The sequence below is a fragment of the Sorex araneus genome, chromosome 2, assembly GCF_027595985.1.
Source record: "Sorex araneus isolate mSorAra2 chromosome 2, mSorAra2.pri, whole genome shotgun sequence".
NCBI lineage: Eukaryota > Metazoa > Chordata > Mammalia > Eulipotyphla > Soricidae > Sorex > Sorex araneus.
Genome location: NC_073303.1, coordinates 136,041,186 through 136,068,228, shown reverse-complemented (window position 1 = coordinate 136,068,228; position 27,043 = coordinate 136,041,186). Strand labels below are relative to the sequence as shown.

Here is a 27,043-nt window from a genome sequence, read left to right as displayed (position 1 = left end):
GCCCCCCCATCTTAGATGTTTTCAGTAAGATGCAATGAGGTTCAAAAGAAGTGAACAGTGACCGGGCTGGAACGATAGTACAGCGGGGAGGGCATTTGCATGTGACTGGCCCAGTTTTGATTCTCGGCCTCCCATATGGTCCCCTGAACACTGCCAGGAGGAACTACTGAGCACTGCCAGGTGTGGCCCCAAAACAAAGATTTTTAACAAATGAACAGTGACCCTAAGGGGGAGCCCCTGCTTGGGCAGCCTGCTGCTGTCAGGCCCCGGGTGCTGCTTCTGAGTCCCCTTGGTGTCCACCTCTTTGTACCAAGGGCTTCTGGTGCATTCCCGCTATTGCTCCCACTGTGGGGAAGGCAGTGCAGTGTTCTTGTCATGGCCACAGGGGCTCGGGCGGAGCTCGCTTCTGGCCCATCTCCGTGGAAGATGGACACGCCTGGCCTGATCCGGGCTCAGGGTCCAGCGACCTCCACACCCTCTTGCAAGTTTACAGTGTTCTGGAATTTCAGGGTTAGGTCTCCTTCACTAAGCACAGAGCTTAGGGAGGCTTGCCCTGCCCATCGTGTGGCCTCCACCCCGCCGCCCCAGCTGGTGAGGGGTGCGCGTGGGGATGGGATGTGGCCGGGCCTCCTCCAAAGGCCGCAGCTCCCAGCACTGCCCTGGCTGCTGGTATGGGTGGCAGGGGGATGGACCCCCACTCGCCTGGGGGAGAAGCTCCAGGAGGGACGCTGTGACCCTGCTGTTCTACCCCCCGCAGGGTGCCCGCACTGCAAGAAGGTCATCCCCATCTTCACGGCCACTGCGGAGGGCTTCAGAGACGACAGGAAGGTAAGGCCCTCCCTGCCCCGCCACCCGCTGCCTCCTGATTCTTCCTCCCCAGTGCACACCCTGGCCGGGAGAGCACTGTGTGCGGGCACCAGGACGCTGTGTGTGCCGCCCTGCGCGCGCCTGTGTTGTACGCATGTGCACAGTGGGAGTGCCTGCTGTGTGCTTGCTGAGTCGTGCATGTGCCATGAGCATGCCTGCTGCATGTGTGTCTGTGCGTGCGTGTGCCTGCTGCTGTGCCTTATGTGTGCCATGAGCGTTCCTGCTGTATGTGTGTGCCATCTGTGTGCCCCTGCATGTGTGCATGTTTGTGCGCGTGTGTGTGCCTGCCATGCGTGTGCCTTGTGTGTGCTGTGAGCATGCCTGCTGTGCACGTGTGTGTGCACATGTGTGCCTGTGTATGTGTGTGCCTGCCATACGTGTGCCTCACATGTGTCATGAGCATGCCTGCTGTGTGTGGGGATGCATGTACCCTGCATGTGTGTGCCTGTGCGTGCATGTGCCTGGCATGTGTGTGCCTCACATGTGTCATGAGCATGCCTGCTGTATGTGTGCCGTGCGTGTGTCCCTGCATGTGTGCACGTGTGTGCCTGTGCGTGCGTGTGCAGGACGATGAGGCCCATGACAGATGGGTCATCACTGTTTTTTCCCAGGTATTTAAACCTTTTTCCAGGAGGGTCTGTAGCCATGCACTACTCTCATCTTAAACATACAAGTGCAGCTCCCAGCACAGTTTGTGAGGGGTGTGGCAGCCGTGAGCGGGCCCCAGCACCTGCTGCTGAAGCATGCAATGAACCAGGCCACTGACAATCTGATCGGAGAGCAGCCCGGGCAGCGCTGTGGCAGGAGCGGGTCCCCTCACTAAGCCTCAGGTCTCCTTAGCTCGAAGCCAGCGGGGCTGCTTTGCAGGGGCGCACAGGCTCTCCCTGGCCTGGAACCCTAGCCTCAGCCCCCACCAGGCCTCACAGTGAGGTCCGGATACCCCTAAAAGCCAGTCAGCTCACACACAGCCCCTCCCGCCCAGCCCATCTCTCCCGGGTGGAGGCTGCAAACAGGTGTCAGGACAGGTACCGCGGGGCGGGCGAATGGGGAGGGACATCCTGTGCCCTTCCCTGACTCCGGGTGTCCCTGGGTCCCCCACAGGCCTGGTTGTGCCCTCTCACCCCGCTGGGGGGAGTAAGGACCAGAAACACTCTCCCCGGCTGATCTGGCTGCAGTGAAAGAGTTGCAGCAAGAGGAGCCCCATCTCCCGTCTCCCCACCAGCCAAGCCCCTCCATCCCACCACTGCCAGCACTGCGGTATCAGTGTGTGGAGCCCGCCCTCCAGGGCCAGCGCTGCCGGGGAGCCCCCACACCAGGGCCCCTGCCCCCATCACCCGGGCTCCACCCACAGGACCCTGGGCAGCTCTTAAGGGTGGCCCCACACTGGCCCTGGCTCCTGTGGCCTGCTGTCTCGCGCCTCTACTCAGGCTTTGTCTTGGGGTCCCCAGAGCTGCCCTCTGAGGCGGCAGGGGTGCGTCTGGCGTTAGGGGTGCACGGTTGCTGGGGGCATCCTCCAAACACTTGCAGGGGGAGGCGTTGTGATTCTAGGAATTTGTGATTCTATTTTGCTCTTGGGGAATCGGCCAAGCAGTGCTCAGTGGGCCGGGGGCCACCCGGTGGATACTCAGGCCAGCAGTGCAGGGGTCACAGGCCGGCACTCGGGACCATGAGGGGAGTGGACATGCCAGGAATTGTACCTCAGACCCCCACACCTCTGTAGCTCCCTGAGCTCTTTGCCCAGGAATTTGATTTGTTTCTGTTCTTGGGGATTTTGGCCACACCTGGTGGTGCTTGGGAGGTGCAGCTCTGGGGGTGAAACCTGCAAAGTCTTGGGGCTTCTTCCCGCTAGACTGTGCTTTTCAGGAGCAGGGCTCGAGCCAGCCCCGTGGGGGCGGGCCGGACGCTCTCCCCCAGGGGCCGAGAGAGCTGTGTGCCTTGCTCAGGGATGCCCGGTGGGCTGCTGAGACCCAGAACTGGCTCTCCTGATGGCTCTGCTGCCGCCTCTTAGCCACATGCGTTTCCCCAGCGAGAAGCTGGTGCCTGTTCCTTCCCTGATCAATATGCAATTGGCTGTTTGCTTCTATTTCCATCGCCAATGTCAATATTAGCTCCTGCAGAGATTTATTTTACTGAATCAATAGAGCCGCAGGAAGTCGCTCCTGTTTTTGCTGGACAGCCTCTGTGTTCACCGTTGGCAGGCTGGGTGGGCAGAGACCGCACGCTGTCCAGTGGGCATGGAGGGGTGTAGGGACAAGGAGCGCGTGGAAGGCTGGGGGACGCAGGCAGGGGCTGCAAGGGGGGCATGCCTCACTGTATGCAAAGGGGTGCTGGGGTGCGGGAAACCGGGCTTTATCCACGCTGAGTGGCTGGCCTGGGAAGGGGCCTGAGGCAGCGAGAACTCCTGTGTGGTGGCCCCAGGCCTCTGTAGCACTGGTCTCTCGTGTGGTCACTTGTCCCTGTAGACTATCCACAGAAGGGAAAAGTCCCTCGGCACAGTGACCTCATTTGCCCTTGGCCCCTGAGACCAACAAACTGGATATTTGCTGGGACCTTCTCCCTCACGAAGACTTGGAAAATATGATGTCCTTGTGTCCCGTCACCTGATCAGCCCAGTGCTGTTACTCCCAGTGCACAGATGAGGACATTGACTCTTAGGCTTAGATCCTAGCTTCACACGGCTGAATGTTGCAGACGCCAAAAAAAGTTTTAAAAAAGTTTATTTTAAGGGGACTGGAGAGCTAGTCCAGCAGGTAAAGCACTTGTCCTGCACACAGCTGACTCGGGTTCAATCCCCTCCCCACCACATGATCCCCTGAGCCCTACCTGGAGTGACCCTTGAGTGCAGAGCCCAGAGTAAGCCCCAAGGCACCACCAGGTGTGGCCTCCAAGATAAATTGTTTCAAAATAATTTTAATTATTTTATTAGTGTTTTATTGCCGTACCTGTTTTATTCACCTATATACTTAGGGTCATAGAAGATGACTCAGGTGGAAAGAGGTTGCACGTGGCAAAAGTTTTAAGAAGTGCTTGTTTAAATGAGCATCTAGAAAGGGCAGCATCACAAAAGAATCTAAGCAAAGGCCCTGAGCTGGAGAGGTAGCTCAGGGGCAGGCACGGCTGGGAGTGATCCTGATAGCTGGACAAGAGTAAGCCCTGAGCACAGGCCCCAACCTACAACAGACAGAAATGCATAAGGCCCCTTGGTCATCCTAGAAGCAGCCTCGGGGCCGGGGTGGGGACTGGAGCTTGTTGGGAGGGGGTCTCAGGAGGCAGCCAGGGAGCAGGGAACAGCGGTCATTGCAGGGCTCCAGGTAAGGGGCCTGAGCCGGGCAGGAGGCACGCAGCTGCCAGGAAGCAAGCTGGACCTCAGTGTGTGCTGCGGCCGGTCAGTGCCGGCCTGAGTGCGTGCTGGGCAGTGCACAAGAGGGATCTGCCAGAGGAGGCACATCTGCGGCCTCCTCTGCCAGGAGCTGCGTGAGCACTGTCTGGAGAGCACGTCCCATGCTCGGCTCCTGTGGGGCCTTGTGTGCGGACAGCGGGTGGAGAGCCTTCCGAGGAAGTGCACTTTAAATTTAGTAGATTTATGAAGCCTACACCACCGCTCCCGGGCCCAGGGCATGTACACAGATTAAATTCATCACTTCAGAGCGGCTTCAGGAAGAGCATCCAGCCCTGAGCGCGTGCGATGCCCGCTCCCGAGGGTCCCCAGGGCCGCACCCCTCCACTCCGCTGGAAAAGGAACCCTGGGGACTGCAGGGAAGCATCTGCCACCACTCTTTTCTAGCTGATTCACAAAGTGCTTTAGAGGGCAAACAGGAGAGCAGCTGCTCTCCGCAGCCCACACCGCCCACCCAGGAGTTCTGAGCTCCAAGTGGACGCCCCCCAGAGCAGCCGTGGGCCTGCCCGCAGGCCCTGGGAGGAGGCGTGTGTTACCGCCGGAGCGCAGGGCCAGTGCTGTCAAAATCAGCTTTTAACCGAGAAACTGCCACGCCAAACTCTGACAGAACATCTCCTGGCTCTTTTTCCAGGCTGGCAGCTAGTTCAGATTTCGTTTTTAAAAATATGTTATGTGGGCCAAATAGAACAGGACTGCGAGCCAGAGACGGCCGCGTGCAGAGAGTTTGCAAACTCTTGGCCAAAACCCTCTCGTTCTCCAATCCAGTGTTTCCCCAAGGAGAAGCATCGCCACCCCCTCCCCACCCAAGGTGCTGAAGAGAAGTGGAGGGGCAGGGGGCAGGGGGTGAGGGTGCAGTGGGGGACTCTCTTTGTTCTATTTGCAATTAAGGGAGGTCGATTTCAGGAGGAGGGAGGGGCGCTGAGTGATTTTTTTTTCTTTTTCATTTTTTCCCCGGAAGGGGGAAGTAGACCAAGTAAGTTCAGGAACCTCTGCAGTCACGTCCTGAGGGGGTCGGGACACACTGGGGCGCCTTCAGCACGCAGTCAGGGCCAGCTGCTGCCGTGGCTCTGACTCTGGTGGCCCGTGGCACTCTCCTCCCACAAGGCCCAGCGGCCAGAGCTGTGAGTCCTACTTACGGACTCCTTTAGCCTGTGTCCCTCAGAGGGGCCCAGCCTTCCTGTGAGGGGCTCTGGAGGGGCCACTGCTTCCATCCTGGGCCCTTCTCTCACCTGCGGACTCCCCATCACTCGGGTCTCAGAGCACGTGCTCCCTCTTCGGAAAGGCTCCTGGGGAGGCTTCCCCGTGCCGCCCGCCACCAGTGTCCATCGGAGAGCCGACAGGCTCCCTGGGCCCCTCACAGTGACTTCTCCCGCCCACCCCCCTTACCCTATGTGTGGCTGCAGCCAGAACAGAGGGATTGGGCCAGCAGCCAATGTGGGGCCATCTTCCTGGCCCACCCTCCTCTCACTGGCGCGGCACTACCCTGCCCCTCACCTCCTCCTTCTACAGTACCTTCCCCCCCACCCCCTGGGTGCCTTACACCTGGGACCACCTCCATCCCCTCCTGCGCACTGTGCATGGTCCAGCTCCCTAACTCCCGGGTGCTGAGAGGGGACGAGGGCAGTGGCAGCCGGCATTTACCACTCGCTGCCTGCCAGGCTCTGTGCCAGTTCTCCTGGCCCGAATTCTCTCCCCAGAGCCTGCTAGCCTCAGTGTAGGCATCAGCCCCATTTTAGAGATGAGGAGACAGTGGCCCGACAAAGTGCGGCCCATTTCTCCATATGTGCCCTGCACCTGGACGTTTGACGGCAAAGCTCCTGGCGCACGCAGCCCCCTTAGGCCCCGTGGGAAATCCTGGTGGGTAACTGCCACGCAGGACACAGCCTAGGCCCACAGCACCGACTCGGTCATTCCCGATGTGGCTGCTGCTCTGTCGGCTGTCAGGGCCGACCCATAGCGTGCCGGACTGAGCCCCCACCTCGACCCTGCCCTGCCCATTGCCTTGGAAACCAAAAGCTGGCACCTTCGTCTCGAGTGTGTCCTGACCCTTCAGGTGGCAGGCACACTCAGCCTCTGCGAGGCGCAAGGACATGGAGAGAGTGGCCGCGGCCACAGGCACGGGATCCAGTCCCAGGCTGCTGCATTCGCCTTCCGTCTGCCCACAGATAGCCTGTGCTGCAGTTGACTGCGTCCAGGGCAGGAACCAGGAGCTCTGCCAGCAGGAAGCCATCAGGGGCTACCCCACGTTCCACCACTACCACTATGGGAAGCTGGCCGAGAAGTACGACGGCGAGCGCACGGTGAGCCCGGGGACCAGGGCGGGCGGCGGGCAGTGCCAGCAGCTGTCCCCACAGTCCTGCGCACCCTGCCCCCGCCCCAGGGCCATCTGACCAGGTCCGGAAGGGAAGAGAGAGCTCAGGTCCATGAGGGACTCAAGGGCCTGCTCTCTCTCTCTCTTCTCCTCCCCTCCAGGAACTGGGATTCACCAGCTTTATCCGCAGCCTCCGGGAGGGAGACCACGAGAGACTAGGGAGGAAGAAGGAGGAGTTGTGATGCTGCCTCAGAGAAAGCGTTTCCACTACACTGTGAATGAATGATACCTGTTGTTCTTTCCGAATCTCAACATGTTCTGAATACAAAGTTTTTTATAGCCACCGATGGCCTGTTTTGTACAATTTTGAAATAAAATTAAACCAATTGTTTGACGGCATGGGTTATTTGCACAGAGCTGGACACTGGTGTCTTCCCTCACAGCACACTGTCCTGCGGGAGGGGACTGTCAGGGTCTCACCACATGGGAGAGTTCACAGGCACTGGCAGTCACCTGAGGGCAGATGGGCAGGTCAGGGCGCTGAGTAGCCTGCCGGGAACTGATCTCCTGTGAGGAGCGAGGCGTGACGAGGGTGACAAGACCGAGGCTGAAGCATAGGCTAGCCACCCCCCACCCTCTGTCAGCCAGGCTGGACTCATTTCCCCAGTGCTCTTTCTCTGATGACTCATGTCCTCCTCTCCCTCTGCAGGGCCTGCTCTCCCTGAAGAAACTCAGTTCGGGTTGGAGAGAGTACAAGGGTTAAGGCACCGGTCTTACATGCAGCAAACCTGTGCCACATTTGGTCCTTTGAGCACTGCCAGGAGCCATTCCTGAGCACAGAGCTGAGAGTAAGCCCTGAGTACCATCAGGTGTGGCCCCCAAAATAGAAACAAACAAAAAAAAAGCAGTTCAGTTCACTTCCGGGATGGGGTCTCTTAGCATGAACTGAGAGGGTACTCACGGGTTTTGAGGGGACCTGCGTGGGACTGCCTGGCCTGCTGTTTCTGCTGGTGCGAGAGGTCTCAGGGTGTATGCCCAGGGGACACAGGCAGCAGAGCGGGGTTGGGCTAGCCGGCCTGCCTTCCCCGCAGCAGGAGCCAGGCCCTCCTGCTGTCACAGCGGACAGCTGGCCTCTGGGTTCCGTGCACGGCAGCTGGGAGTAGCACTGTCACCAGTTCCCTCACAGGCTTGCCACTCTCGCTCCACAGGGCCCAGCAGCAGCCTCCACAGAAACCCAGCAACCCAGCCACCCAGGACCTGTGTTTCTGTACACCTGTGTCCCCGCTCCTTGGCTGTTCTGTGGCTGATCGGTCACTCCTTATGTAATGAGATCTTGAAAGCCCAGCATTCTGATTGGTTTCAGTCAGATTCTATAGAACCAAGTCAGAGGTCTTGGTTTTCTGGCCTCGCCGTCCTCACTGGACTCTAATAGTACCACGTTTTTTTCAGGAGTGGCTCCACCCGCCTGCACATTTGACTCTTAGCTCTGGCCTCTGTTTCAGCGCTTTCCTGACCCTCTTTCCCCAAGCCCTTTCTTCTGCCTCCCTGTGGGGCCATCAGCCCTGTGCCCAGCTTGGCTGCCAGAGACCAAGCCCCCATGAAGCCAACCCCCCACAGCGGCCATGTGGCCAGCCCATTCTCACCGCACTGCTGCTGGCCAGCCTTGCCTGGAGTTCCTGGGGTGGAAGGAATGGGGCTTTCTCTCCCCACAGCCGACCCAGTTCTGTGGAGGACATGGAAGCATCTGGAGACATCTGTGGATACTGTTTTCATTTTATGTTAGGTGGGGTCCCTCGTGGGGGTCCTCAGCCTTACCCCTGGACTAGCTCTCTCCAGTCCCTCTTTTCACTTCTTTTTCATATCCTTCAGGCACAGCAGTTTGTAATGAGGTCCAGCTTATCTAATTTTTGTTGTTGTTACCTCGACTTTTGACATTATACCCAGCCAAACCCAATGTCCAAAGATTCCTCCTATGTTTTCCTCTGAGAGTTGTATACATTTAGCTCTTAAATTAATGGTTTGAATCCACTTTAAAAGAAAATGTGTGTGTGTGTGTGTGTGTGTGTGTGTGTGTGTGTGTTTATCTCTGAAGGCAGGACCCAGTTTCCTTGTTTCACTACCTTTCCTAAGTAGTCCTGACGACATCATCAAAAGAGGGTTTTTTGAAGGATTTATGTTCTATTCCAATGATCCCCCTAACTGCTTTTATGCCAATACCACACCATTTTGATCATTATAGATTTGTATTCAGTTTTGAAATCTTGAAGTATGAGTTTTCTGATTTTATTCTCCTTTTTAACATTGCTTGGGTGCTCAGGAAGATAGTATGGGGTTTCAGATGCTGACCTGGCATGCAGCTGACCCTGGTTTGATCCCTGGAATCCCTTATGGTTCCTGAGCACCACCAGGAATGATCCCTGAGCACAGGAGCAAATCTGAGCACTGAGCAATGCTCACCATGGTCCCAAACAATAGATGATAGCTTCAGGGCTTCAGGATTCTTTGAAATCCCATATGTCTATGCCGTTTATCTCCAGTTGACATAATGCAACATTCCATAGCACATGGATTTCTCTCATGCTGCCCCTTTATGCTCACACACATTCTCCCCGCCCCCCCACCCACCACACACACACACACACACACATTGCTGATCTCTGGTTGCCACTAACGTGTCTCCATGGCTGTAATGTGGGAGTTGGGGCACATGCAACAGTGCTCAGGGCATACTCCTGGCTCTGCACTCAGGGATCACTCTAGTGGGGCTTGGAGGACCATATGGGGTGCCGAAAATCAAACCTGGGTGGACCAATGCAAGCAAGAGCCTTTCCTCTGTAGCATCTCTCTCACCCTCATCTCCATAATTTGGTCAGTTGGAGAACATTCTATAAATAGGTTTATAATATAGAATCTCGAGTTTAAGTTTTGTAACTCTGCTTATTGCTCTTGACGTCTGTCCTCATTTTTGCACGTGTCAGATTTTGTTCTCTTTATTTCCGAGCAGTAGTTTATGGTACAGTGTAGAAAGCTGTTTGACTATTTGCTTCTTCAGAAATACCCAGTAGGCTGAGGACATGCTCAGTATAGTCCCCCACAAGCACCTCCTGGAGAGACCCCCTGAGCACAGAACAGAGGGTAATCCCCAAGCACACAGATGTATGCCAAAACTAAGATATAGATAGCTATACACACAACACACATTTTGGTTGCTTGGTTTTAAGAAATTTCTTTTCTAGGGCCAGGATATGGCCAGGAGTGGTGAGCTATACCCCTTGTAGGCACAGACCTGTGCTCAATACCCAGCACTACAAATAGAACAGAAACGGAAACTGTTATTCAAACTGTCTCACCATTTATGTTCTCATCAGTAACGTATGTGAGATCCAGTTTCTCATGTCCCCACCAACATGTGGCTTTGTGGATTGTCATTTTCTGTTTTTAAAACTTCAGCTGTCCAGTTGGAATGTAGTGTTAGCTTGACATGGTCTTCATGTTTATTTCCCCCTAATGATATGGGTAATATTTATTCATTCACTTATTGGCCTTTTGTACATGGTCTGCAATGGAATGTTACTTTAAATATTTGTTCATTTTCTAGCTGGGCTATTCAGTTTTTTAATGTGGAGTTTTGAGATGTATATGTATATGTATATGTATATGTATATGTATGTATATGCATAAACACACACTAAGTGGGTAGGCTGCTTTCCTTGCACACAGCAGACCCAGATTCCATTCCCAGGATCCCATATGGTCCCCCAAGCCCACCAGGAGTGACTCCTGAGCACAGATCCATGAATAAGTCATGAACACTGTCGGGTATGACCCCCAAACCAAAAAGAAATAAAAAAGGAAAAGAAATGAAACTAAAATTGGAATAGATAGATGAATGGGACAGAGATGAAATCTTATATTCTTCCTTAAAACGAAATAAGTCTGACGTGCATTTTTTTTTTTTTTTTTTTGCTTTTTGGGTCACACCCGGCGATGCACAGGGGTTACTCCTGGCTCTGCACTCAGGAATCACCCCTGGCGGTGCTCAGGGGACCATATGGGATGCTGGGAATCGAACCCGGGTCGGCCGCGTGCAAGGCAAATGCCCTACCCGCTGTGCTATTGCTCCAGCCCCAAGACGTGCATTTTTAAACATAAGTAAACACTGGGCAATAGGACAGTGGGTGAGGGATTTGCCTTGCACATGGCCGACCTGCAGCTGGTCTGGGTTCAGCCCCATCAGGAGTGATCTCTGAGTGTAGAGCAGGAGTAAGCTCTGAGCACGGCCAGGCCCCCAAAGTAAATGCCGTACAAAAAAGCATAAACTGATGTACATACCCCTAAGAGCAAAACAGTTTTCAGATTTATATATGCACACAAGTATATGCTAACTGCACTCACACATATCCAACCAAGCTACATATTTGTTGACAAGCACAACCTTGGCAGGATACTCACCAGAACACAGGAATTATTTCTGTCTGGCTGTAAAGGTGAAAGGCAGTGAGATGAGGCCGCCACTATCCATCTATCGACCTGTCTACTTGCTGCTCAGGTCTCACCAAAAATGGGATCTGTATGCTTACACTGTGTCTTTTTTATGTAGAGAAATGTGCATATGTGTATTTGTGTGTATGTGTTCTTTTGTGTTTGCATATGTATGTGTATATGTGCATGTATTTGTGTATATGTGTGCATGTGTATGTACTTGTGTTTGTTCATGTTTGTGTGTATGTATGTTTACATATTTCTGTGTGTATTTTTGTGTCTCTTTGCATGTGTATGTATGTGCTTATTTGCGCGTTGTGTTGTGTGTGTGAGTGCATGATGGCTACATTGCTCCCATACGGGGAAAGTCCTTTTGTGGTCGCTGCTAAATGCCTACCTTGTCAGTGTCCAGCCTTCCATGACATGAAGTGTGCAAAGAGGTTCACTTGGGCCCAGGCAGTGGGGGAGAAGGGCCCGGGTGCGGCACCCCTCAGCCCAGCTCCTGGAGATGCTCTGCCCTTGCACTTTGCTCGGGGATCTCTCCTGACAGGACTTGGGGGGGCCACTGTTGGTGCTGGGGAACAAACTTTGTAGGCTGCATGCAAGGCAAGCTATCCTATCTCACTATCCTATCTCTTGGACCCTGCCTTTCTTTACTTTTTTTAATTAAAAATAAATGAACGATTTAAACAGCGTGGTAAACAAAGTTGTTCATAATACAATTGTTTCAGCATTGAGTGTTCCAGCATCAGCCCTACCACCACTGTGACCTTCCCTCCACCATTTCCCCCCCACCAAGCCTGCCTTCTTGACAGGCACAGAGTAATTTATTTTGTATTGATGTTACAACAGGTAAGTGGAATTATTTTTAAAAAGTAGCTCAGTAGAAAAGATTTGTGAAATTGTTATTTCTCTAAACAATGTTATTAAAGTTATTGCCCCTTGGGGCTGGAGCTATAGCACAGCAGGTAGGGCATTTGCCTTGCCTGCGGCCAACCCGGGTTCGATTCCCAACATCCCATATGGTCCCCTGAGCACCGCCAGGGGTGATTCCTGAATGCAGAGCCAGGAGTAACCCCTGTGCATCGCCGGGTGTGACCCAAAAGAGCAATAAATAAATAAATAAATAAATAAACAAAAGAAGGGATCGGAACCCTTATTTAAAAAAAAAAAAACACCTTTTTGCTCGAGGATTCACTGAGCTGTCTGCTGCTAGCTGAGCCTTCTGTGTTACTGTTTTCAGTCACTAAACCTAATGGGCTTCTATACTGCTTTCTCATCTGATTTGTTGTACTCCCACAAGCTGTCAGTATTGTGGAATTTGAAGGTGTCACATGGCCACCTATGTGGCCACACATTCCTGGAGATGCAGGATCTGTAAAGCTGAGACTGTTCTCAGCCTGCCCCCATCCCAAGGAGTCTCCGGAGTGTTCAGCCAGAAGACCAATGCACCTGGGAGTTTCCTCAAGTTGGCTTCTCTTCTGACATTAGGCATGAAGCAGTGAAGCTGGGACATTTATATGGTGGCTATTGGGTGTGGGTGTAGCTGATGGGGCTTTATAAGAACTGAGCCCCCCCTTTCAGAGAGAGCCCAAGAGTTTTCAGCCTGAAGACCCTGTGAGTTTCATCAACTTGCACCTGTGAGTTTCATCAACCTGACGACTTGGCAGTGTTTCCGAGATTAGTCAGTCATGAAGCTGTGGAGCACGGCAGCAGCTGTGAAATGTGGGTGTGGCCTTTTTCTTTTTCTTTCTTTCTTTTTTTTTTTTTTAGAAATTTTCTGGCTCTTAGGGGGATATATTTTTTGTTACTTTTGGAGTCACACCCAGTGATGCTCAGGGGATGTTCCTAGCTCTGGACTCAGCAATCACTTCTGATGGTGCTCAGGGGACCATATGGGATGCTGGGGATTGAACCCTGGGACAGCCGCATGCAAGACAAATGCCTTACTACTGTACCATCACTTTAGCCCCTGGGATATATTTATTTTCAGATAAACTTTCTTATCTCAGGCTTCACATCCTTCTGACCAATGATGGTCCTATTCCAGATGCCTGGCATGTAGCAGAACCCAAGTTCTATGGCACCACATGGCATCCCCAGCACCACCAGGTATAGCCCTGGAGGTGTCCCAGAATTGCTGGCTGTAGCCGTAGTGACCCCAAGCACACCACCGCTACACAAAAAGGGGGAGACTGAAATTTTTTCCAGAACTTTCTCAGCCTGAGCCCAGAGTTAAACCCCCTGCTGCCCCCACCTGCATGCATAGGGTGAGGCAACAGAAGAGATGTCACCAGCAAGCTGAGCACTGAATGGCTCATTCTGTTGGCCAGGTATCATGCCGTGAGCAATGCTCCCTCAGGGCCCCCGAGCACTGCTTGAGAGAAACACCCCCAAGAAAAGTTGGAGAAAGGGGCCAGGGAGTTAGTATAGAGGTTAAGTCACTTGTTTTGAATATGACATCCTAGTTTGATTGCTAGCACTACATATGGTCCATGGAGCACCACCTGGAATGATCCCTGTGCACAGTCTGGACTAACCCCCGAGCACCAATGAGTTAGGCCCCCACACACCACCGCTACACAAAAAGGGGGGGGACTGAAATTTTTTCCAGAACTTTCTCAGCCTGAGCCCAGAGTTAAACCCCCTGCTGCCCCCACCTGCATGCATAGGGTGAGGCAACAGAAGAGATGTCACCAGCATCTTGTCAGTGGGAAGTGGCAGCCCCAAGGGCCGAGTTCCCAGTAGGATTCCCCGCCACTTCACTGCTGGAGAGAGCGTGAGACCCGAGGGCAGTGCTTCTCGGGTCTGGGGGCGTGTGCAACCCCGGGGGAGCCTTCACAGCTGTGGCTCCACCCCAGACAACTGTCCGGTGATGGCTTGGCCCCTGCCATGGATGTTTCCAAAAGTGGCTGCGTTGTTCTAAGAGCATGCTGTGGGGATCCGAGGGCTCAGTGCTGAGCTGCTCCCCGCTACAGAAATGAAACTGGCAAGACTTTGAAAGTTCAAGGAGAGAACATTCAAGGCAAAGACCCCTGCCCACAATTCAGACAAGCTGTCACTAGAGAGCAGAGCTGGCAAGGAGCAACTGAGTCTGGGCACCAGGACATACTCGGAATGCATTTGAGATGTCCTGGCATGGCCAGAGTCTTGCTTTGTAACCTTGGTAACCTGGAATGTATTCCAAGTGTGCCATTGTCCTTGTGGTGGCCAGACCCTGCTCTGCGAATGACGTGCTTGGGGATCGCTGCTTCTGTACTCTCTCCAGCTGTCTGCAATGCGCCAGTGCCCCTCAGACACTCTATAGAACAGAACTCTCGCTTTTGTTCAGGCCCGGTCTCTGGAGCAGGAGCCCTGCTGGGTTCAGCAGCATTGTCTAAACCAAATCCCCCCACTTCTGAGTCTGTCACTTGCTTTTTTTTTATTTGGTAAGAATTTCTGCAAAAAAAAAAAAATCTCTAACACATTAGGATTTGGGGTTGTGATTAAGTAATTAGGTTGCCTGTCATCTATTGTTACCTTTAAGTATCCAGAAAATTTTTTCTTTTCTTTTTTTTTTTTCTTTTTGGGTCACACCTGATGATGCTCAGGGGTTACTCCTGGCTCTGCACTCAGGAATCACTCCTGGCGGTGCTCAGGGGACCATATGGGATGCTGGGAATCGAACCCCGGTCAGCCGCGTGCAAGGCAAGCACCATATCGACTGTGCTATTGCTCCAGCCCTTAAAAATTTTTTCTGAGAAAAACATTCAAAAGGGGGACAGGGCTAAAGGGCATGTGCCCTGGATGCAAAAAAGGACAGAATTTCAATTTTAGAGTCACATGACCCCCAAACTTGCTGCTGAGTCCCCTGGAAGTCCCCCAGTACCCCCAGTTGGCTCTGGGTAACTCTGGCACCACCAGTCTCCAACAATTGACTGGTCAGCTGCCCAAGCACCCGTCCCCCACCCCCATCAAAAACTCACATACCCCGAGGGAACTTTCTCTGTGGATGTGTCCATGTTAAACAGCTTGGCTCTGGACGGGAAGGCGGAAAGTGCCTTCTCAGCGCTGCTGCACTTGTCACGACCACAGAACGAGCAGCGCGTGCAGACCACGAGGCTTCAAGTGCTGCCATCCCTGGGAGCTCAGCCTGGCATTTGGCTGGGAGCCTGCCAAGCACATGTCTTCTCTAACAAGATGTTAAAGCCTCAGCAGACACAGACTTTTATTCCTGTCATCGCAGGCTTTCAAGCCTTCCACTGTCTGCAGCCTGGAAAGAAGTGGGTCTAAGCTCCAAAATGCTTCCATCAGGAAATAAACGAGTGTGAGAAAGGCAGCTGAGGGGCTTATCTGAACGTGAGCAGATGCAGGGGCTGCAGGAACCTTTGGCATCTTGGAAGATAAAAGAGGAAGTGAAGAAAGTAAGCCACTACTGGCAACAGCTGATGGATGCATGTGCCAGGGGGACCTCAGTGCCAGTGACAGCTCCCTGGATCTGAGGCTAGAACATTTTGACGAGTGCCGGAGTCGATCCATCTTCCCATTTTCAGTCAAGTTTTCAGATATACTCAGGGCTTCCCAACCCTAGACCTGCCCAGAGCCCCAGAACCTGAATGTGCTTCTGGACTTTCCACTGCCAAGTTCAGCTTTTGGTCTGCTGAACCAGGACCGAGCAGCAGCAGGAGGGTCAGAGGACAGACAGACCCTGCCTGACTCCCTGCTCTGTCCTCCCTCTGAGTTACACCTCTCAGCCTCCCCTGCAGGCCGTGCCATCTGCCCCAGGGTTTCCCGGGGTGGAAATTGTGAAGACCTCCCCTCATACAGGTTAGGAGAAAAGGGGCTCCCAGTTGGGAACCAAAGCAAACACACCTCTAGGTGGAAAGAAGAGATCAGATGGGAATACTCGAAATCGGCACTAGACCGCTGGGAGTCCCAATCCCAAACAATGCCACGTTTTGGTTTATTTCCTTTGCAATGTGCTCAAACCTCACTAGCTAGAGGGTCCTCCTCCTACTGCTATCTCCACCCATCCCTCTGCCCCCATTCTGCGCTATTCCCCAGGATGCTGTATCAACTGTCTGCTTGTTGCCTCTCTCCCCTGTGCGCCCTGGCCCCTGCCTCGTTCCCTTTCCTCTATTCTTGCAGTGATCAGGGTTGTTGGATAATAACCCAAAGTGCTTTTGCTTCATCAGTGAATTGACCCTTCTCCTCCCAGTGAAGCTCACAGTGCTCTTGTGAGCATCCCTAATCCCCTGAGTTTATCTTTAACCTTTCCTTTGTGTTTTACATCTCATCGTCACAGTTCCCCAAGTCAATCTTGGTTACTTATTAGCCAAAACTTTCTGGTAATTCTGGATTTTGTATTTGTAGTGAATTACTTGCTTTTCTATTTCCCCTATAGCCTTTTCATATTTTACTATAGATCAATGTTCTGTGGTTAAACACAGGAAGACCTTAATGCTATGCTTCTAATATTTGGGAGTTGATTGACTCTAAAATATATCTACTCCTGGGCATAATTACTTGATCATAGTTACTTGACTCAGGCTTCAGTTGCTATAATTCCTAACATCCCAAAAGGAAGGTCCTGCTGTGGGACTGGGATGGACCCGGGACAAGTGGCAAAGCTACCCTGGCATCGGAATGGGACATTCTAGAAAGCATAAATGCATGGTCTTGATGCAAGCTGTTATGACTTAAGAGACAGGACCCTCCTGGGAAAGAACAAGTTGATCTGGCCTAAGGACTTAGTCTGAGATTTGTAGTAAAAGCCTCACTTGCTCTCAGAGCCCAGAGAACTAAGTTTTGGGATCTTTGTCTTTTATGGTGTTTATCTAAATGACTACAAGTATTGGTAAGAAGTAGAATTAATTGTATTAAAAGTAGAGTCAATTGTTTGACTGTTTGACTTAATTGTTTGATATATACCAAGGTTCCACCCCCTGCCTCTCCATACATTCGGACGAGCCTCACACATGATGGAACCGGCAGAGGAACCCAGGTGTCGGGACCTGGGGCCGAGATCTCCAAGGCTGCTCAATTCAGACTGTGCCTCTTTCTCCCAGATTCCCCATTTTCCAGTAGCTAGGCAGTCACACCCAGAAACTGCCCCTGGCCACTATGTAATCCCATCAACGGCCAACATCCAGAGATTATAAAACCAAGCTCCCGGAAGAGAGTGACACAGAGTCTCTTGCCCCCGCACCTGGCTGTTTTCACCGGGGTCCCTCGGAGGCGGTGGATTGAGTTTCCCTCCCTACCCCAAGCAGAATCCTGGCAGTTGAAGACCTCCAGAACCCATCCACAGACATGCTCAAGGCCACTCTCCACATGTTCAGAGGAGCCTCATGCATGAAGGAACCGGCAGAGGAACCCAGGTATGTGGGACCCATGGCTTAGATCTCCAAGCTGCTCGGATCGGAACTGGGCCTCTTCCACCCAGATTCCCCATTTTCCAGTAGCTAGGCAGTCACACCCAAGAACCTCCCCAATCCTCCCCCACCTCCCCGGCGCTATGTAATCCCATCAATGACCAACATCCAGAGACTATAAAACCAAGCTCCTGGAAGCGCATGGCTGTGATGCAGCTGCGTGACATCTGATAGCCTAGTTCTTCCTCTTGGAGAACCTAGCAAGCTACCAAGAGTTTACTGCCCACACGAGGGAGAGCCTGGAAAGCTCCCTGTGGCGTATTCATATGCCAATACAGTAACAATGATGGGTCTCATTCCCCTGACCCTGAAGAGCCTCTAATGTGGCACCATTGGGAAGGACGAGTAAAGAGAGGCTGCTAAAATCTCAGGGCTAGGATGAATGGAGACATTACTGGGCCCACTCAAGCAAATCAATGATCAACGGGATGACAGAGATACGGTGATATATATATATACATATATAAAAAAACATATATATATTATATATGTGTATGTATACACACACATATATTATATGACTAGAGGGAAAGAGAAAAGCAATACAGATGTCCCTGGGAGACAGAGTGTCTCCTTGAGATGATCTCCCCCAGAGAATTGCCTCTGCTGGACTGTTTTCCCTCTGTAAATCACTCGAACATGCAGTCCTACACTGTTGGAATATTTTCCCCTTTTCCAGCTGCCTTCTGGAGTTTTGTCACAGAAACCTTTTGTCACAGAAACCTAGCTGATCTTTGACCCCCAGATCTAAGGTGCTAGCCAGGCTTGATTTGACATTGTAGATTCCAGGCTCTGGCCCTGCCTAGTCTTTGGGATGTAAATCCGAGTGCTTTCAGCCCAAAGAAGGCTTCCGTTTTGGTTTTGTATCTTCTTTCCGGGGGGCCTAGATTAGCGGCCTGCAGATACAAGAGAATTATGTTGCCTCAATGTTCTTCCTGTAAGATCTTTTGGTGCTTTTGGTGATGTCAATGTATTGCACCCTTTAGAAGGGCCATGAGGAATAAAAGGGGTTCGGAGAGAAGGTGAGGGGCGGAAAGTGTATAGAGGGCAGAAAGGTGTAGAAAGGTCGGGGAGAGTGTATAGAGGGAAGACTGGAATAAACTGCAAGTGAGACCAACCATCATGGCTCCGTTCCTTCCTTCGCCTGCCACATCTTCGCCATCAACCTCCCCGGGGTGGGGGAGACGGCCGGAGGCTACCGAACTCGGGTGGCGGGAGAGACAGCTGCTGCCCTAGGCCCTGTGCCTGGCTCGGTGCGGTGAGGCGTCCCTTCCCTCGCCCGCGCCTTTTCTTTTTATTTTTATACACTACACCTCTGCCCCCTTGAGATGTCCTGTAAGTATGCTAGTAGCTCTGCATTAAACAGGTCATTCTCCCCATCAGGCTCTGGTCCCCGTCTCTCTGTCTCTCTGCTGGGGAGACCTGGGGAGAGTGGGAGGCGGCTCTTGGCCACAGAACGCACACACATCGCAGCAGCCCCTGCACACTGCCTGGTGAACTCACACAGGGTCACACACAGGCGGGCTTGCTGTGCTTGTAGGGGCACAGTGGTGCCTGCGCAGTTCTTGCCAGGGATCCCAGCCCCACACATAGCACTCACACATCTTTTTAGTGCACTGGGGGTTGCACTCTTTGTGGTGCTCACACACGCCTGGAGGGTGTGTGGCCAGGGATCACTTGTGGCTCCAGAGAGCAGGGCTCAGACAGCAGGCTACCAGGTCACACTGCGCCCTGTGACAGCATCACGGTTCCACCCCCTGCCTCAGGCTCACACGGCAGTGTCTCCCACCCTTCCTCTCATCCTGCCTTCCTCACGGGATGGAAATGCCATGACGAGGGGAAGACTTTCCTGTTCATTCCGTCTCCACTGCCCCCATCCCCCTGCCCCAACAAACAGACATGACCAGTGCTTGAGGAAGCTCTGCTGAGTGCTATTGAAAGTTTCACACATGGTCAAGATGGAGTACATGACCTAACTTGGCACTCCATGGTGTCCAATAAATCAGTGGGGCTCAGCTTTGGAAGTCGGAATAACAGTCATTTATTTTCCCACCAGAGGCGTTACCTGCCGCAGTGCTGGGAAGGAGTTTACGTTACTGATAGCCATACTCAGATCTCATACATGACACCACTTGAGCTGCCTGTCACTTAATCTAGCTCGGGCTGTTCCCCTAGCACATAATAGGTGTTTTTTGTTCGTTCCTAGTTTGTGTGTGTGTGTGTGTGTGTGTGTGTGTGTGTGTGTGTGTGTCTGTGTGTCTGTATGTTTGCAGTTTGGGGATTTGTTTTGTTTTGTTTTGTTTTGTTTTTGGGCCACATCAGCCAATACTTAGGATATTCTCCTCCCGCTGTGCTGAGGGACCTGGTGGGGTTGGGACCGAATCTGGCTTAATGCATTTAAGGCCAGCACCATAGCCACTATACAATGACCAAAACCTCTGGTGTTGTTTTTGCAGTTTTTATAAAATGAGAATGAGTTACTTTGAAAATGAAAATTAAAACATGAAACCTAAAACCAAACATTATCATTGAAAACAATGAGGGTTATAAAAAGCAGCACCGCTTAGCTAGGAATTGCGTTAGATCTGCAAAAGAGCAGGAGAACACAAAAGGCCCCCAGAAGGAGGGAACAGGAACCTTGATCAGATTTTGACAAAATAGAGACAGGAAAGAAAAGAAGGAACTCAGAGCCAGAGAGGGGCGGGCGAGCAGAGAAGGAGCACTGAGTTTTGTAAATGGGCCTTTCCCTCATTTTGATTCAAATACGTGCCCACCCTCAGAGCTCCCTAAATCTGAAAAAAAAAAAAAATTAAATGCAAACGTAAGTAAATGGATATAATTTTATAAATTCCTAATGAGCTCTTTTAAAAGCCATGAGGGAACAATGTCTTCTGAAATCTCGACCGCCTTCCTAACTCCAGTTTTTCGAGAGGCGTCTGATGCGATATTCATGATATGACGTAAATGCACATTAATTCCAGGTGGTGATGATTGACCATAACTGCAAACATTCTCTCGTGTCTCGGAGGACTTCTCAGTAATGGAATAATGATGATAATTAGAGTGTCCTGAATCCACCTTCTCACTAAGAAATGAAATACCAAATAGAAGTAGTTAGTATTCATTGAAAGCAGCATGTGACTAATCAGATAAAAGAGAAGTGCTTAGTGAAGGCACAAAACACTTAAAGAAAAGTCCTTGAACATTTATTTTTGTAACACCATAAAATTAAAATGTGGGTTAGTTTTAAAATTCATAACTTATCTACAAGAACTCCCTGGAACTTATTGCCTACATATAAAATTACTTTAAAAAGAAAAATAGAGACTATATTATAAAATGAAAGAAGTTCAAAGTGCCTTTTTAACTAGAATACACATTGATATGTAAAAGTCTTTTTAATTAGAGAAATTCAAATAAGCTATATTTAAAGTAATTAGATGCTAAAAATGTCTACAAAATGATGGGAATGTGGCTATAAAAGTTAACATGAGCAGGATCAAGACATAATAATACCTTATCAAAATGATTTTTTTTAACTAATCTGCACTTTCATTTCACTTGCCCTCTGCCTAAGAGGCAAGTAACTCAATAATATACAGACTTTTGAATCAGCAGGTATGTAGAAGTGTATTGGTACAGTGCTTCCCTGGAAAAGCTATAAACATCAATTAGCCATTGACAGAAAACTTCAAAGCAGTGGATCTCCTAAAATACATACTTATATTCATATACCTATAAATGTAGGTATATATACCTACAAATATAAATATATATCCACTATATGATAGTTCCGACTAATGTTCTTCACATTAAAAATATAAAATAAGAAAGTCCTACCTAAAAAGACATTTAAGTAGTAATAACCAGAGATGAAAATTAACTTTTTTCCACTTATATTTACAAGGCACTTCTTGGCAGGTAGCGGGTTTGGGCCACATCAAGTGGTGCTCAGGGCTTAGTCCTGGCTCGGGATCATTCTGGTGGCACCTGAGGGCCGAGGGGCTGGGTACCAAACCCAAGTCAGGCCTAAATAAGTCAGGTACTTGGGCCCCAAGAAAGTATGTCTTAAATGACAGTGTCCAAAGAATCATCATTGGTCCAGCATTAACACTTTAAAATGATTCAAACTCTCTGAAAAATAATCTGGAGAGATATATATTAGTAATCACAAAAATATGTATAACTTTCAACTTAGCACTTTCAATTCTAAGAATGTATCCTAAGAAATTAGTTCTGAGCATGGAAAGCAGGTGTAAATAAGCAAAAAAAATATATCATTTATACATTCCTCATAATAGAAAAAAAGAGGAGGGTGAGGTCTCTGGGGAAATGCAGGTAACTAATAAAAGATTACTTGTGTAAATTATAATACATTTGTTTCTATATATTTTTCAGCCAGTTAAATAACAGTTATTAAACTAGAGAGAACCATAGAAGAAATCTTGTGATGGGTTAAAGCTTTATAGCAAAATGCAAATGTATAAAGAAAGTGTTGTGAGGGCGAAACTGATGCCATGCCAAGATGCCACTAACATTAAGTCTCAGCTAGGTCTCAGTTTCTGTTTCTCTGGAGCAGGATTTGCAGTTTCTGGTAAATTCCCAGTTGAGGAATGTGCCTAGATAAGGAATTGGGCAGTTGGGTCTGGCCGTTCATGAGAGGTTACTGTACCCTCCTTAGAAACTGTTACTAACCATTGCCTAATTGCTGACCACTGTTGTAATAGGGCTGATGCTAAAAATAGACAAGTATATAAAATGCTTCTTAACTCTGAACCCTATATAAACCACTTGTGATTTGGAGTTGGGGTCCTTGTCAAGACTCCACTGTGTTGGATGAGACTTGGACCCTAGCTCAAGCTAGCACTGGCTCGGGCTAGTAATAAAGTTTCTTTGCTTTCTTGCATTATTGTGTGTGCATTATTGTATTGCATAATATTATGCCAAACAGAAGTACCAGAAGAAAAGTGATAATGCTAGGATTGTTACTATAACAACAGTATGGATACCTCCATTTATTTTCTCAGATGTCTACATTTTTATGATGGGATTATATTACCTTTTGTTTTTGTTTTGATTTGGGGCTGTACCTGGCCATGCTCAGGGGTCACTCCTGACTCTGCACTCAGGAATTACTCCTGGCAGTGCTTGGGGGACCATATAGGATGCTGGGGATGGAACCCGGCCAGCTGTGTGCAAGGTGAACACCCTACATGCTCTAACTATCTCTCTAGACCCTGAATTATATTAATTTTTAAATGAACATGGTATTTAAAGTTTGGACTGGTATCTACTGGTTTGGAATTGTATAGGGGCAATGTTTTCCCAGCAATTTTTCTAATCCCACCATATATATTCGAAGACTCACTAAAACTATGTATCAGAATAAAATTTGGGGGAAAATTTTAGTTCAAAAACAAGTGAAATTGCTTATAATGAAATATGAGATGGAAAGAGTGTGAAAGCAAAATGTGTGGTCTAATATGATCCTGATTTCTTTAAAAGGACTTCTGTTGAAAGTAAGATTCAATTTTACATTTGTACAATTAAAAAAAAGCCTTTTGTTGTTCAAAGGATTCTATAAAGAAAAGTAAAAGGCATTGCACAGAGAATAAACATTTACAAATCAGGGGCTGGAGGGATAGGACATCGGGTAGGGTGTTTGCCTTGCACTCGGCCAACCCGGGTTCGATTCCCAGCATCCCATATGGTCCTCTGAGCACCGCCAGGAGTAATTCCTGAGTGCAGAGCCTGTGCGTTGCTAGGTGTGATGAACCCCTCACCAAAGAAAGAAATATTTACAAATCAGGTATTGGAGAAGGGACTGTTTTCAAGAATACGTAAGGAAGTCTCATAGCTGAACAATAAAGACAAACTCAGCTCTCTTTCTCGCTCCTTTTATTTGGTTTATAGACCTCTCTTGGCAGTGCTTAAGGCTTGCTGGATCTGTGCTTGAAGATCACTCCTGGTGGGCTCGGGGGACCAAATGGGCTGCTGGAGGGAATGTGTAAGGGGTGCACCTGCTTTGGAGAAAAAATTTTCAAAACCCTAGGGATAGTCCAGGGTTTGAACTGTTTGTCTCGCACACAGCCATCTCTCCTTTTTTTTTTTTTTTGGGTCACACCGGGGATGCTCAGGGGTTACTCCTGGCTCTGCACTCAGGAATTACTCCTGGCGGTGCTCGGGGGACCATATGGGATGCTGGAAATCGAACCCGGGTCCGCCTCATGCAAGGCAGATGCCCTACCCACTGTGCTATCGCTGCAGCCCCAACACACAGCCATCTCTAATTTGGTCCCCAGCCCTGCAGGAACCCCAGCTCTCCAGCACTCAGGAATAATCTCAAGCACAGAGTTAGCAGTGAGTCCTGAGCACCGCCAGGTATGGGGCAGACTTCTCCTTCCTTCTGCAAACAGGCATGGACACGTGAGCAAACAATCCCACTTGTAGAAAAATGGAAATGTATGTCTACATAGAAACATAAGGCATAAATGCCCCAAAAAGTCACATACATTATAACTCCAAACTGGAAACAACCAAAATATCCTCAAGCAGATGAATAAATAAAGCAAAAGTGATAAAATACATACCATGGATATTATTCAGTAGCATGAAGTTCTAGTCTATGCTATAACTTGGGTGAATTTAGAACACAGATGTGCTTAGTGAAAGAAGCAAATCACAGAAGGCTGTGTAGTATATATTTCTGTTTATATGACATGTCCAGAACAGGAAAATTTATGGGAACAGAGTAGATTTGTGGCTTCTCAGTGCTGACAGGCAGGAGGATGGAGGAATGGGTATAGAGTTGCTTTTTAAAGTGATTAAAATGTTCTGAAAAGGGGCTGGAGCGATAGCATAGCAGGCAGGGCGTTTGCCTTGCACACGGCCGACCCGGGTTCGATTCCCAGCATCCCATAGGTCCCCTGAGCACTGCCAGGAGTCATTCCTGAGTGCATGGGCCAGGAGTAACTTTTGTGCATCACCAGGTGTGCTCCAAAAAGAAAAAAAAAAGGTCTGAAAATAGTGTGGGGAGGCTGGAGCGTAGTATAGCAGGTATGGTATTTGCCTTGCACATACATGGCTGACTCGGGTTCGATCCCAGTCACCTCATATGGTTCCCCGAGCACCACGAGGAGTAATTTCTGTGTGTGGAGCCAGGAGTAACCCCTTAGCATCACTGAATGTGGCCCAAAACCCCCCAAAATTTAAAAGGTTGGGGGGAGTGCCGAGAGATAGTTAACAGGGGTTAAGGTGTTTACTTGCGCTTGGCTGACCCTGGTTTGATCCCTGGCTCTGCATATGATCTCCTGAGCACTGCGAGGAGTGACCCATGAGTACCCATGGGTGTGGTTCCCCAAACTAATAAACAAAAAACAGTAATAGAACAAAAATAGCTGGTAGTGATGATTGTGCAAGTCCAAGCACACACAACAACCCATTAACTCCGTGTGCTTTAAAGGGGTGCATTATATAATATGAGCTAATTTCAAGAAATCATTTTTTAAAAAACTCAAAATGACACCTGTGTTCGCCCATTTTCACCCAAAACTTATAGGAAGCACATAAATAATGTGGTTGCCTCTTTTTGTTTGGAGACCATAGGGGCCACACCTAGTTCTGTACCCAGGCGAAAATAGGCAGTGCTGCAGTCAGGTTGACACAGCCAGTTACCTGACCCTTTGCAGTGGACACAGAGGCATTCTGGGTCGCCTCTTGATAACGTGCTTAAGTAAGTTGTGGCACAAACAGACCAGCATCACGTACTTTAGCTGTACCTCCTGGGGCAGTGCTCTGATCTCTGTGCATATCTGTTTCCTTTGCACAAAGCACATTTGAGTAGCAGTTCTAAACGGCTGTTTTAAGATTTAGTGTATGAAGATTGAGCACGCACTGTCCATGACACATACAAACTCTCCTCCCGCAGCTGAGAGCAGTCAGGAGCGGTCTCCTTCATGCAGAAACAGGGCTTCACATGCCAAGTAGATGCCAGTAACCCCTTGGTCCACATGCCCGCTCAAGTCCTCTCTCTACAGGTTAGTGGGTTTTTGTTAGTGAGGAAGGCCAAGAATACATCCCAACTCAGAATTTTTGCAAACAATATTGAGAGAAGCTAGGTTTTGGGTTTCTGGGCTCCTTGAATCCTTAATAAGGTGGAGGCAGCATTAGCGCTTTGCTGCTGTTCAGGTTGGCAGCTGTACCTGCCGGTGCTCCGAGCTATTCCCAGCTTTGTGCCCAGGTGCGAACCATTTAGCCACTTGCAAGGCAAATTCCTTGACCCTGTACCAACTTTTTTGGGCGCAATAGAATTCTTTTCTTGTCTTTATTTTTCCAGTTTTGTGAGGAACAATTCATTTGTTCCTTTTCCTTTCTGCTTTTCATAATTCATATCCAAACAAATGGTTGAATTTAGAACTCTTTCCTGACTGAATGAAATTACCTTGGGTTCCAAAGCTACATTTTGTAATGGGTAGAGATACCAAGTAGTGAACCAATGGTACTGAATAATGAACCTTAATGGAATATAAAGTTTATTTATCACGAACACTTCTGGCCCATCAGGGGCATCATAAATTCTACAATCTGACTGGGCTTTTCTGCATAACGGGGGAAAACACTCTGGGTTTTTGCTATCCTTACACTTAGATTTGTGGCTGAGTTCTTTTTTTGTTGGTGTTTACTTGGGGACTGCGCCCAGCAGTGCTCAGGGATTACTCCTGGCTCTGTGCTCAGAAATCATTCCTGAAAGGTGCTTGTGGGGACCACATGTGGCACAGGGATCAAATCTGAATGCCAGGCAAGCACCTTAAGCCCCATAGAGTCTCTGTCCCTATCCATTAACAGTTTGCATTCTGTGTCTGTCAGTGGCCTGTATTGTCACAAGCATCAGCAGGTAATAATGTTTAATTTCTTCAACACCTTCCAAGCTAGTTTTCCAGCCGGGTTGCAACAGCACTCATTCCTCTTGCTCCTCCTGGGCACCCAGAAGACCAAGCCTGCCCGACTCCTGGCAGCGCAGTGTGTCTCTAGCTTCATCTTTCCTTTACCCTCATTTCTGGGGTCCATACCAGTTAGTGCCTAGGGCTTACTACTGGCCTGGTGCTCAGAAGAGATCATCCCTGGCAGTGCTCAGGGAACCATTTGTGGTACTGAGGACTCCAAACCCGGTCAGCCATACACAAGGCAAGTACTTCAGCCCCTAAATGGTCTCTTCCTGGCCCCAGTCTGGCCTGTACCTAGTAAGTGCCCTGCGATCAAGTCAGTTGCCTTCTCCTCAAGCACCCAGTCTGTCCCTCAGTCTTCTTTCCCCTGGACCCGGGATCTAAGACCCAGCTTCTTAAAAATAGGGGTGTTGACTCAACCCGCCCTTGGCACCGTTAAGCCGAAACAGTCAGCAGTAAGAATCCGGTCCGGCGGTACCGCAAGCTGGAGAATACTCCGGACCCCAGACTGTGCCAACAACACCGGGGCGCCAGACGGAGAAGGTGCAGAGTACCTGCCTTCTCCGGATGGAGTCCCGGCGACACTGAGCTTCTACTAACACTCGGGTTTGTGGGACTGGCATATCTCTCC

At 50.0% G+C, this 27,043-nt stretch overlaps 1 protein-coding gene across 4 annotated transcripts in view; it reads left to right on the top strand.

Moving 5' to 3' along the window:
* PDIA5 (protein disulfide isomerase family A member 5) overlaps positions 1-6,966 on the top strand; it is a 65,751-nt gene extending 58,785 nt beyond the window's left edge. For all 4 annotated transcript variants that reach the window (XM_055128247.1, XM_055128249.1, XM_055128246.1 and 1 more), the window contains 3 exons: positions 758-828; positions 6,430-6,564; positions 6,737-6,966. In XM_055128247.1, the coding sequence (XP_054984222.1) occupies positions 758-828; positions 6,430-6,564; positions 6,737-6,817 (287 nt within the window). In that variant the 3' untranslated portion in view covers positions 6,818-6,966. The remainder of the gene's footprint in view (positions 1-757; positions 829-6,429; positions 6,565-6,736) is intronic.
* Positions 6,967-27,043: the final 20,077 nt, after the last annotated feature.